The 12,912-nt window shown below is 49.7% G+C and overlaps 1 protein-coding gene across 1 annotated transcript in view; it reads left to right on the plus strand.

Annotated features, from left to right (window-relative positions):
- LOC140420929 (sodium- and chloride-dependent neutral and basic amino acid transporter B(0+)-like) overlaps nt 1-12,912 on the plus strand; it is a 269,713-nt gene that overhangs the window by 116,438 nt on the left and 140,363 nt on the right. The window contains exon 7 of the mRNA XM_072505091.1: nt 7,716-7,848. Coding sequence (XP_072361192.1) covers nt 7,716-7,848 — 133 coding nt within the window. The remainder of the gene's footprint in view (nt 1-7,715; nt 7,849-12,912) is intronic.

Below are 12,912 nucleotides of genomic sequence, written 5' to 3' on the forward strand. Positions count from 1 at the left end.
CCAGAAGGCGATCGACGGGATACATGTCGCCATATGGGCACCTGCGGTAACATGCCGCTCCACACAAACCGAAAGGGGTACCACTCAATGACCGTTCGGCTGGTCTGTGACCATCAGCTGCGCATCATTCACCTCTGTACCCGATACCCGGGCAGTGTGCACGATGCCTCCATCCTGCACACTCAGCGATCCCTAACATGTTTAAGAGGCCCCCCTTGCCCCCAGCTGAGGGGTTGTCTCATGGGTGACGAGGGATACCCGCTGCAGGCGTGGCTGATGACAACGATCTGGAGGCCTCAGACTGACGTGATGACCTCCTTCAACGACGCCCATACAGCGAGCAGGAGTGTGATTGAGGGGTGCTTCGGCCTCCTGAAGATGCAGATCAGGTACCTGGACCACTGGAGGATGCTGAGAGGGCCACCCGCATTGAGGCGGCCTGCTGCATCCTCCACAACATCACACAGCAGAGGGACGATGTGCTGGAGGAAGATGTTGAAGGCCAAGCCTCGTCGGACGAGGAGGATGTGGGGGAGGGCGATGATGGGCAGGACATGGGGACCAGGCAGTCGCGGGAGGCCGCAAGGGATGCTCTGATCGCCTCCAGATTCACCGACTAGGAGGGGAAGCGGGAGGGGGATTGGCCAAGGGGCATGGCCACCACACCCCAACCACACACCCTCTCACTTCCCACTCTGACCACCACCCCGTGCCTGCACCCCCTCTGTGATACATATCTGCAGCACTACAGGGTGGGGGCCCTGGGTTTGCAGTAACAGCGAGTCTGGTCCATAGAATAGTGGATGCTGACAACCCGCTCTGCGATGAGCTCTGGTACTCCGCATCGTATGACAACGTCTGACTCATGCACACAGCAGCTCCGTCCGCCTGGGTGATCCCTGCATGCGAGCTGGCCATTCCATCACACAGTTCCATCAAATCCCTTGGGTGACGGTGGTGGGGACGAGTGGCGGGTGTGGGGCGGGGGGGGGGGGGGGGAAGCATGAGCCACACACCTTTACCCCCCAGCCAGCCTAGACCAGCCCATTCCTCACATCATCAGACAGAGCACGGGGACAGGTTGCAACAGTGGTAACAGGTGTTTACCGTGCACAAATATTTACAGATTTGAGCCCTAGCCCCTATGACTAAGCTGTGCCCTGCACCCATACCAACGCAACTGGTGTCTACCTTTCTGGCCTTACGGGTCCTAACGCTATATCTAAGTGGTTCCCCAGACGGTACAGAAGGAGTGGAGATGGCCTGCTGTGACTCCTGCCCTCCGACAAGGGTCCCAGTTGGCAGGCGTCTTCTGGGGCGACCAGGCCTGGATTGGCCCAGCTGCTACTCGGTTGTTCTAGGTTGTATGGTATCACCCTGTCCTACCCGCTACCCACCAGGGACAGGAGGGGGACAGAGATGGGGGGGTGGGGGGGGGGGGGGGAAGAGGTGCTGCGGTGTTCCGGCACCTCCCCTGCGGGAGTCACTGGCAGGAGCCCCATCACCGCCACCTCCCTCGGGGTGCCCGAAGGCCTCCGGGCTACTCCATGGGACGGGGGTGTGAGCGGAGCCATCCCTTGGGGCTCCCCCACCTCCTGACGCTGCCAGTCCTGGAGGCCCGCTCTGGTCTCGGCCAGAATCTGCATGCTCCTGGCCATGGAGCATAGGGAGTGGACGATCTCCATCAGGAACTGTGCCATCACCTTCTAGGTTTGTGTCACATCAGCCAGTGACTGCGCTGTCTTCCCCTGGGACTGGGCCACCTCCTTTGTGTCTGTGCCACGCCGGCCAGCACCTGGGCAATGCCACCCATGTTCCCAACAATGGCCCGCTGTGACTGGGCCATGCTGAGGAGCGCCTCTGCAATGTCCAAGTGGCTCTGGCACATGGCTGTCTGTGAGGTGGCAGCCCTGTATCATGTGAGAGTACCTTTAAGAAATGGGTGTTTATAAATGGGTGTGGATATAAGTATCTATAGTGAGAGTACCTTTAAGAAATGGGTGTTTATTACTGCAGCGATGTCAGAGAGTGGGTGGAGTTGGGCTGTCTGTCAGCTTTTTACTTTCGTTTTAGGCTGTTTGCTGCAGGGCGTGTTTTAGTTTAGTTTTCAGAGCTGGAAAGCTGCAGTCACAGCCAGAAGGTGTATTAGAGTTGTTGCCGATTCCTCTTTACTATGCTCTTTACTCTGGCTCTGTCCCAATTAGGGCAATCAGTGAATTTGCCTTCTTTCTATATTGTCTATGTCCGAATGCTTAGAGTCGCCAGGTATCGAATTATACCACCACAAGTTTCAACCGGCTATCGATCAAAGAGCTAAACACCAGTTGGTTAGTTCAAGGTCAAGGGTACTTTATTTACATACAATCAATCATGTAACATACTGTCATGCGAGAGTGCCTTTAAGAACTGGATATTTAAGCAATGTACCTTTAAGAAAACAGTGATGCCATAGAGTGGGTGGAGCTCAGCTCAGTTCAGCCATTTTGCAGTCTGTGTTTTGCAGGATTTTAGTTTCAGTTTTAAAAGCAGTGTCTGTGTGTTTCCAGAGAGCTGCAATTTTTGCAGTTTGGTTTTGCTGAGAGCAGCTAAAAAGTGCCTGTCTGGTTTTGCTGAGAGCAGTTTAAAAGTAGACAGCCAGTTTGCGACAGTCTCTGCCATTCTACAGAAAATATATATATCCTTTACCCTGATGTGATACTGTTTAAAGGTGTTAAGTCTCTTGGAAGTTTGAAGGAACATTTTAAAGAATTATTTACTGTTGCAATATTTCTTGAATTATCTTTGAAGTAAGGGGTGTTAAGAGATCCAATGTTTATTTAAGATGTTAAGTTGAGTTCATGGAATAAACAGTGTTTTGTGTTTAAAAACCCACGTGTCCATAATTGTAATCCCACACCTAGGGAAAAAGCCGTGTGCTAGGAAAAGCAACAAATCCATTAAAGGGAGAGGTTGGTTGAACTCTATGATACATTTTGGCGTTCTGAAAACGTCTCACCCATAACAATACACTACTAGGTAACTACTCCTATTACTAAGACAACCTGTACTTAACTTCGGGCACCCGGTTTAGGTCAGGAAACAGTGGCCGTTGTTCAGGATCTCTTGGGTTTGAAGTGGTACCTGCTGCTCGGCTGGGCTCGTCCTACTGGTAGTGGGCGTTGAACTCAAACTTGCTCCTGGTGTTGCTGCAGTTGGCAATAGCCGTGACCGGGGTACCAAGGCCAAAAGAGAGCGAGCATATAGCAAACTCTTCCTTTATACTCGGGGGCTATCGCGCTCTTTTGGGCGGTCCTTCGATTTGGGCCTTACTAATTGGGTGGTCCCTGATCACTCCATTCGATTCCTTAGCCAATAAGTGGGCGGGGATCTGGATGACTGGGCGTGTCTCAAGCGGTCATCGACCCCGTTGTTTGTGTTTCCCTTGGACAGGGAGTGGCGCCGAAATGTCTGGGACTGTCCCGGTAGCTGGAGTACCAGTCCTTTGTGTTGGGGGAGATGGGCCATCACCTGCTAATCAACCTGATTAACATGCTAATGAGATGGGGTTTCGATACCGTCTGGACCTTGCTGACAAATATGCATTTCAGGCTCAGAACCTGCCTGACTCTTGGCTTGTCCATTTTACCCATCAGTCTTTGCGAGTTGCTCTGTGCTTAGTTAGAAGTGGCCATCCCAGATGGTTACACTGTCTCTCCCTGTAACCTAAAGACTGTAAATCGATCCTGGTGATTTAAAACTAATAACAGTAGTGACTTTAACCTGATGTGCTTCTGGTAAAAGGTGTTTTAAGTCTTCTGGATGTTAAAAGGAAAGCTTAAAGGATTACTTAGTGTTGTATTCTTTGGGGGTTGTATTTGAATTGATGGTTGCTAAGATGTTCACTATGTTTTAAAAAGGTTAACTTGAGTTCATAGAATAAACATTGTTTTGCTTTAAAAAATACTTTTCCATTTCTGCTGTACCACACCTGTAGAGTGGGCCGTGTGCTCCCCATATCACAATCTATTAAAAGTTGTGGGTCAGGTGAACTCCATGATACACTTTGGGATTCTCTAAACCCAGGCCCATAACACCTGACCAACACCTGCACAGAATGCCCCAGGCCTTGGATATGCTGATCCATGCCCGAAACCCCCTCCCCCAATGCCTCCACCGCGGACGCCAGTCGTGCAGTGTTGGCCTGGGTGGCAGGCATGGTCGGCACCACCTCATAGACTCCTCAACCTGCTCCTGCAGATGCCGGATGCTCACAGACATCCTTTCTTGTAGTCCCTGGCTCTGTGACTGCATCCCCACTGTAGCTGGGACTGGATGTTCCAGAAGCCCGGGACCCGTCTGGACGGCATTTAGTTCCTAGGATGGGCCTGCTCTCCGACCGTCCACCCCCTCGTTTGCTCCTACCTCCACCTGCTGGACCAACTGGTAGTGTCCCAGGAGCCTCTTCACTGACGTGCCCAACCGAGGTGAGTGTCTCTGGGAGGGTGTTGGGTATATCTGTGACAGAAATTCACTATCAACCTCCAACCCAAGCTCCGGGGTGTCCTGAGTCTCGGCCGGAGGGCTGGTGTCCGAGCTGCTCTCCTCGTCAGTTCTCGGCTCACTTGGGAGCTCTGGCCGGGGCCTCCAGATGGACCGGCACCACGCCCGGCAGGTCCTGCAAGGCATAAGACAACATGCACGATTAGATAGAGTACCGTTGGGGGGAGGGTCCAGTGTGGACGGGGGGGGGGGGGGGGGGGGAGGGGCGGGGGGAGGTGAGGTGAAGGTGGGGTGTCGACACGCGTGACATGGGAAACCGCAACTCAGTGGTGTTTCACTTCCTCGCTCATGGGCGCCCTCCAATCCGGCAACTTCCCCTTCCTCTGGGCCTCCGGCCATATCCAGGGCCCTTTGCGCTACCATGGTGAGGGCCGCAGGTCTAGTGGTCCCCCGCCTGTCTTCGCCCAGTCCCGGTGGTTATGTGCAGCCTTCTCCTGGGGCCGGGGAACACATATAACAACTGTTTTAGAAAGTCTGACGCATGAAGCCTATGGGGGTGGGTAGCTGATGGCCTCAGTGGCCAAGGCACCCATCCATGGTGGCTGGCATGTGGGGCAGGTGGGGATCCGGCCGTCCCCTGGGATGGGGGGTGTTACAGGTGTGTAGGGGGTGGGGATAGTGCCAGGTGGCACAATGCTGCCTACTCACCATTGCCACCATGAGAAGGCATGACGTTTCTTCCGGCACTGTATGTATGCCGGTGCGGGCGACGTTGCCCACGACGCTCACCAACTCTGAACTTGCCACCTATGGTCAGGCACGACAGACGGTGGCGCCTGGCAGCCTCCTTCCCTGGCGGGGGTACAAGGGCATCCTCCTCTCCTCCATGGCGTCCAGGGGTTTCTCCAATTCCACGTCCGTGAACCTTGGTACGACTCTCCATACAGCCATCTTGTTGGCTGGGGTGGTGCGTGTGTGGGGGGACAATCATTTATGTGCGGCTGCAGCTTGCCAGCCTCCTGAGTGTCACTCACGTATCTGGCGAATCGGCACCGTTTTTCATTCAAATTGATTGTGGTCCATGTGACGCCGGTGCTAAGTCCATTAATAGTTGTGCAATTGGTGCAGGTGTGGCGGCGGTTTTTCTGTCGTGAAAGTCCACGGATTTCCTGTTGGCGTCAGCACTTAATCTCAGAAAGGGAGAATCCAGCCCAGGGTCTATCTCAACAGCAGTCCCTTCCTGATGCTAAGATAATCAATCAGACACTGAGTGCTTATGCAGGAGGTCCAAACCCCCTGCATCCTGTCCATGCCCCTGGACACGACATGTAACTTGCATAAGTTCACTTGTCGTGTTCTCCACAGTACGATAGTTCCACCTATAGCTGAATTAATACCACTGATGGCAGGACATGACCTCTAAGTGATAATTAACTCAAGTCTCCATAGAATCCCTACAGTGCAGAAGGAGGCCATTCAGCCCATTGTGTCAGCACCAGCCCTCTGAAAGAACAATTCTATCTAGTCCCATTTCCCACCCTATCCCCGCAGCCCCACCTAACATGCACATTTTTGGTCTGTGGGAGGAAATCGGAGCACCCAAGAAAAATGCACGCAGATACGAGGAGAAAGTGAACACTCCACATAGTTACCCAAAGCCGGAATTGAACCTGGTTCCCTGGTGCTGTGAGGCAGCAGTGCTAACCGCTATGCCACCATGCTGCTGCTATTGGTGGACATATAGGGCTGGAGTCTGAGATTTGAAGACTAAATGCTAACACCGGCGTGGGAACAGTGGCGTTTTACGCTCGAAAAAAAATGGCGCGAAAGCTGTACCGATTCTCCATATGGTGGGGGCGAGCAGGCAGGCAACATTATCTGCGGATACCACCGGAGAATTGCTGGGTCCATTGCCACGTATGCACACGGCGGCAGCATGCAACATGGCGCAGGCCGTGCACGGACCCGCCTGCCAAAAACTGCACCCCTTTGACCAGGCTCTCCACCCCCAGACCATCCCCCATCAGTGCCCCCATGCCCCGCCAAAGCATCCTCTACCAGCGGAAAGGCCCCCAACCAACTGGCAGCGCTGGACTCAGTCCCCAGCCACCATGCCGGGTTCACGAAAAAAATAGGATAAGTGTTCCACGCCGTTGGGAATTTGGCCCATCGGGGGCAGAGCATCAGGGAAGGGCCTCAGGTAACGTGCTGAGGCCGTCACGATGGCCTGCGGTAGACAAAGATGTGCATGTACAAAAGCGGCGTCGCACTCCGGGGGTTCACCGGCTGATTGCCGAACCCGATTTCGCGTTGGAGACAGACCGGAGAATCCCACGTAATTTCTCCCATTAACGCTGCTCCTCTTTCCACAGATGTTGACTGACCCGCTCAGTGTTTAAAGTGTTTACTTTTGTTATTTCAGATTTCCAGCATCCACAATATTTTCATTTTCTATTGTCGTTTGCTTGGGCGCGATCGAACGAAAAAAAGGCATGACTTGTGTCCACCCAATGCCGCAACTCACCTTTTGGGGAATTCTCGAACACCCTCCCCCCCCCATCCCCACCCCCCCCCCCCCCCCAAACTCATGCGAGTCCCAATCCCTGGTGTGGGTCAAATGCCACCTGGGCACCTCGTAACTGCCAACTGACCAGGACGGCAGGTGCCATCAGCAGTGCCTGTGTGCCGTCCTGCACAGAGGCCAACTGCCTCCTAGGCTTCCGATCACCTGGGAGACTCCCAAGTGCTGTTACGCCTGGTCCCATTTGTGGCGACCAGTAGATCCCGGGAGCAGTTCGATCTGGCGTCAGCAGAGTTAAGTGAGCTTTTAAACTCACTTAATGCTGCAAGTCTGGGCCCTGCACATTGTCGGCGGAATCCAGATCGTGACGTCTTGCGAGATGTCATTTGATCTCGCCTAGGCCTCACGGGAGGGGTTTATCAGCCACGCCTCATCTTGATTCCTGCGGGACATGGCTGAAATATCACGACCCTTGTCTAGCAATTATTATATTCGTTGGGCTCCTTCTCGGTCCTGATGGCAGCCAAAAATAAAGGCTGAGTGCCAGAAACACAAAGAAAAAATGCCAATTTAATATTAATTTCTTGCGATTTCACTTTGAAAAGGAGTGCTGATTCTCTTCATCTTTCAGATCATTATTAACAGTCTAAAACCTGAACTTTGTGGAATGAACCGTATCCTGACATGAAATGTTTTCTTTTTTCATTTCATTTAGTCATGCCGTTTTGCGGCGTTCAAGTTCAATCGATGAGACTGGAAAGATTATCTGGTATTTAGCCCTCAGTCTGCTTCTGGCCTGGATAATTGTTGGGGTAGCATTAGCTAAAGGAATCAAAACTTCAGGAAAGGTAACATGATTGGAGTCAAATCTAGTGACAAAGTAAACATTTCTGTAACAGTAAAACCAAATTGAGAAAACATTCGTGAAGTGGCCAGGTTTATCACATTGGCGATGCTAACAGTGACTGGGAGTGGGGAGATCCATAATTCATGAGCCCTGGAGGCCTGAATTGAATGAAGATTTTTCTCCTGAGTGAAGGAACAGCAGCTGATTAGATATAGTTCTGCACCCGAAGTCTTGAACGCAATTTTGTGCCTAACCTGTGGGAAATGTGAGCTGATAACAGCATACCAAAGGCAATGGGACATCTTTGTGAATTTTGGGATAACAATGCATCTCCAGAGCCAGTAAGATTTAAGGGCTGGATTCTCCGTTTGCTGATGGCAAAATCAGGAAAAGCGACTGGGTGGAAAGTAGCTCCCGATGCCAAAACCGCGGTAATGCCGGTTTGACGCCAAATCACCCCCCCCAAAATGGCGTAAATGCGGCGCTTGCTGTGCGTCCTGAAAGTACAGTAGGCATATCATTAGCGAGCAACCGGGGAGACCCCAACAGGACTGCGGTGGTGATGTTCGATCAATAACTCCAGAAGCGAGATTGGAGACAATTGAAGGCTTTATTACATTAGATGTTTCCCCCAGCAGCGCAGGTACAGAAAGCAGCCGCTGGGGAGACACGGGCTCTTATACTCCGCCTTACTGGGCGGAATCAGCAGGCAGGCTTAACCAATGAAAACAGTACCACCTACACCAATGGCCTTACAGCATTACAGGGTACCGTAATACCTCTAATACCGACTACCACAGGCGGTGCCCAGGCACAGATTGCCATTACAACGGCCACAGAAGGTCCTCCTTCAGAGAGGACGGCCCGACGATCGGTGGGCACCGATCGCGGGCCATGCCACATTTGAGGTACCCCCCGGTGCAGGATCCCCCCTCCCACCCCCGCAGGCCGCCCCCCCCCCAGCGTTCCCGCTCTGTTCCCGACGGCAGCGACCAGGTGTGGACGGCGCCGGGGGGAACCCGCCGTTTTGGCCTGGCCGCCAGGCCCATCCGGGCGTGAGAATAGCGGGGGTGCCGGAGAATCGCCATTTTGGGTGTCTCCGGCGATTCTGCGGCCCGCGGAACTCTAGGGGGCCGTTCCTGCCGCTTGGGAGAATCGCGGGAGGGCGTCGGACCGGCGTCCTGGGATATTTTGGCGGCACAGGCGATTCTCCCAACCGGCGCGGGAGTGGAGAATCTCGGCCACAGTGTTGGTGGTTGAAGAAAAGCACTGGGAAGGCTGATGTGGTAAAACAGGATAAGACAGTGGGGTTTGTTAAAGTGGTAAAGGAAAGGCCAAGTGAAGTGAAGGAGGTGCAAAAGATTGTACAGCCTGATCAAGAGGTGATTGATAAAGAAGGTGCCAGATCTCTTTAAAGAATTCACTTGTGTGGGTAAATTTTACTCATGTGTATCAGGAGGAGAAGGTAAAGAAGTCACAATTTTAAGAGATACAGGAGCCAGTCAATCCTGAATGGTAAGAGATGAGGAGTTATGTAGTTTGGAAAGAATATTGCCAGATTAGGTGGTAATATGTGGAATTTGGGGTGAGTGGAGTAGTGTTCAATTATATAAGGTAAGGTTGGAAAGTCCAGTGAAGAGTGGTGAAGTGGTAGTAGGAGTAATAGAGAAACTATCTTGTCCAGGAATACAGTTTATCTTGAGTAATGATATAGCTGGTTCGCAGGTGGGAGCGATGCCTACTGTGGTTGATATGCCAGTGGAAAATCAGACAACTGAAGTGTTGAAGGACGAATATCCTGGGATTTTTCCGGATTGTGTAGTGACAAGGTCGCAAAGTCACAGGTTAAATTAAGAGGAGAAATCAAAGAGTGAAGATGAAGTTGAAGTGCAATTATCAGGAACGATTTTTGATCAGATGGTTGAAAAAGAACAGAACAGGTGGAGGATGAGGCGGATATTTTCAGTTCAGGATAATTGGTGGAGTTACAACAAAGAGATGTAGAAATAAAACGGATGAATCAGAAAGCATACTCGGAAAGGGAATCTGAGTGTATACCAGAGTGTTATTACCATAAAAGTGATGTCTTGATGTGAAAATGGAGACCTTTACATATGCAGGCGGATGAAAAGTGGGCAGAAGTTCATCAAGCAGTATTGCCAATAGGGTATAGAAAGGAGGTGTTGCGAGTTTCACATAAGGTACCAGTGGGAGGTCATTTGGGAATAAGGAAAACTCAAGCCAAAATACAAAAACATTTTTATTGGCCTGGACTACATAAAGATGTAGTTAAATTTTGTCAATCATGTCACACATGTCAAGTGGTAGGGAAACCTGAAACAGTGATAAAACCAGCGCCCTTAATCCCTATTCCAGCATTTGAGAAATCTTTTACAAGGGTCCTTTTGATTGCATAGGACCGCTTCCTAAAACGAAAAGTGGGAATCACTATCTTTTGACTATAATGGATGTGTCTCGTAGGTTTCCAGAGGCCATTCCAGTACGTAATATCACAGCTAAAAAGATTTTGGAGGATTTACTTCAATTCTTTACCAGACATGGACTACCCACAGAAATACAATTGGATCAAGGATCAAATTTTACCTCGAGGTTATTCAAAGAAGTTATGGATAGCTTAGGAATAAAACAATTTAAATCAACTGCGTACCATCCAGAATCGCAGGAAGCGATAGAAAGGTGGCATCAGACATTAAAGACAATGTTGAGGGCTTATTGTCAAGATTATCCAGAGGCTTGGGATAAAGGAATTCCATTCAAACTGTTTGCAATTAGCGATGCACCTAATGAGTCAACCAAATTTAGTCCTTTTGAACTAATTTTTGGTCATGAGGTCAGAGGACCACTTGAATTGATTAAGGAAAAATTGGTGAGTGAGAAATCAGAAATATACATCATTGGATTATGTGTCAAATTTTAAGGAACGATTAAATAGAGCAGGTGAATTGGCTCGACAACATTAAAAAGTTGCACAAAATGTGATGAAACGGGTAGCGGACAAGAAATCCGAAGTTGGTAGTTTTGCCAGTGGAGATAAAGTTTTAGTGTTGTTACCAGTGGTAGGCGAACCTTTAAAAGCAAGGTTTCGTGGACCTCATCAGACTGAAAGGAAATTAAGTGAGGTGAATTATGTGGTAAGAACGCCGGATAGAAGGAACACTCACCGAGTGTGTCATGTGAATATGCTTATACGGTACTTTGAAAGGGAAGGAGAGAAAAAGGAGGCCATTTTAATGATTCTAACTCAAAGTGATGAACCAAATCCAGATGACTGTGAATTTGACATACCTCAAATTAAATTGGAAAATGAGGATGTTCTTAAAAATTGGGATAAATTGTTGAGTTACCTTCCAGAGGAAAAACGAACTGACCTGAAAGAGTTATTGATATCACATGGGCAAGTTTGTGGAGATAATTGGGAAGTACTAAAATGGCTATACATGATGTAGATGTGGGAAATGGTGTTCCAATCAAACAACATCCATACAGACTTAACCCTTTAAAATTGGCATCGGTTAACAAAGAGATTGAGAGTTTGCTTAAAAATGGCATAATTGAAATGGGTTGCAGCCAATGGAGCTCACCCATAGTGATGGTACCTAAACCAGACGGTACCCAATGGTTGTACGTGGACTATAGAAAGGTTAATGCAGTTTGCAAGAACGGACACTTATCCTATCCCGCGTTTTGAGGATTACGTTGAGAAAGTGGGACAATCAGCTTTTATTTCCAAACTGGATTTACTTAAAGATTACTGGCAAGAACCTTTATCCGAAAGGGTGAAGGAGATTTCAGCTTTTGTGACTCCAGATGGTATATACCAATTCAAAGTTCTGCCATTTGGCATGAAAAACTCCCCAACCACATAAAGGTAAACTAACAAAGTCGTTTCAGGATTACCCAATTGTGCGGTATGCATCGATGATCTGGTAATCTTCAGCCCGACATGGAAAGAACCTTTAAAACATCTGAGGGAGTTATTCGATCGACTTCAGGAGGCGGGTTTGATGATAAACCTAGCCAAAAGTGAATTTGGAAAAGCCCAAGTCACTTTCCTTGGCCATACAATCGGACAGGGTCGAATGGTCACACGGGATGTGAAACCAACAGTTATTGAGGAGTTTCCGATACCCTCAAGACAAATTCTTTGAGGAAGTGACAAAGTTAATTGATGAGGGAAGGGCTGTAGATGTCATATACATGGACTTCAGTAAGGCATTTGATAAAGTTTCTCATGGCAGGTTGATGGAAAAAGTGAAGTCATATGGGGTTCAGGGTGTACTAGCTAGATGGATAAAGAACTGGCTGGGCAACAGGAGACAGAGTAATGGTGGAAGGGAGTGTCTCAAAATGGAGAACGGTGACCAGTGGTGTTCCCTCAGGGATCCGTGCTCGGACCACTGTTGTTTGTGATATACATAAATGATCTGGACGAAGGTATAGGTGGTCTGATTAGCAAGTTTGCAGATGATACTAAGATTGGTGGAGTTGCAGATAGCGAGGAGGACTGTCAGAGAATACAGCAAAATATAGATAGATTGGAGAGTTGGGCAGAGAAATGGCAGGTGGAGTTCAATCCAGGCAAATGCGAGGTAATGCATTTTGGACGATCTAATTCAAGAGCGGACTATGCGGTCAATGGAAGAGTCCTGGGGAAAATTGATGTACAGAGAGACCTGGGAGCTCAGGTACATTGTACCCTGAAGGTGGCAACGCAGGTCGATAGAGTGGTCAAGAAGGCATACAGCATGCTTGCCTTCATCGGACGGGGTATTGAGTACAAGAGTCAGCAGGTCATGTTACAGTTGTATAGGACTTTGGTTAGGCCACATTTGGAATACTGCGTGCAGTTCTGGTCGCCACATTACCAGAAGGATGTGGATGCTTCAGAGAGGGTGCAGAGGAGGTTCACCAGGATGTTGCCTGGTATGGAGGGTACTAGCTATGAAGAAAGGTTGAGTAGATTAGGATTGTTTTCGTTGGAAAGACGGAGGTTGAGGGGGGACCTGATTGAGGTCTGCAAAATTATGAGAGGTATGGACAGGGT

The sequence above is a fragment of the Scyliorhinus torazame genome, chromosome 5 (assembly GCF_047496885.1).
Source record: "Scyliorhinus torazame isolate Kashiwa2021f chromosome 5, sScyTor2.1, whole genome shotgun sequence".
Classification (NCBI taxonomy): domain Eukaryota; kingdom Metazoa; phylum Chordata; class Chondrichthyes; order Carcharhiniformes; family Scyliorhinidae; genus Scyliorhinus; species Scyliorhinus torazame.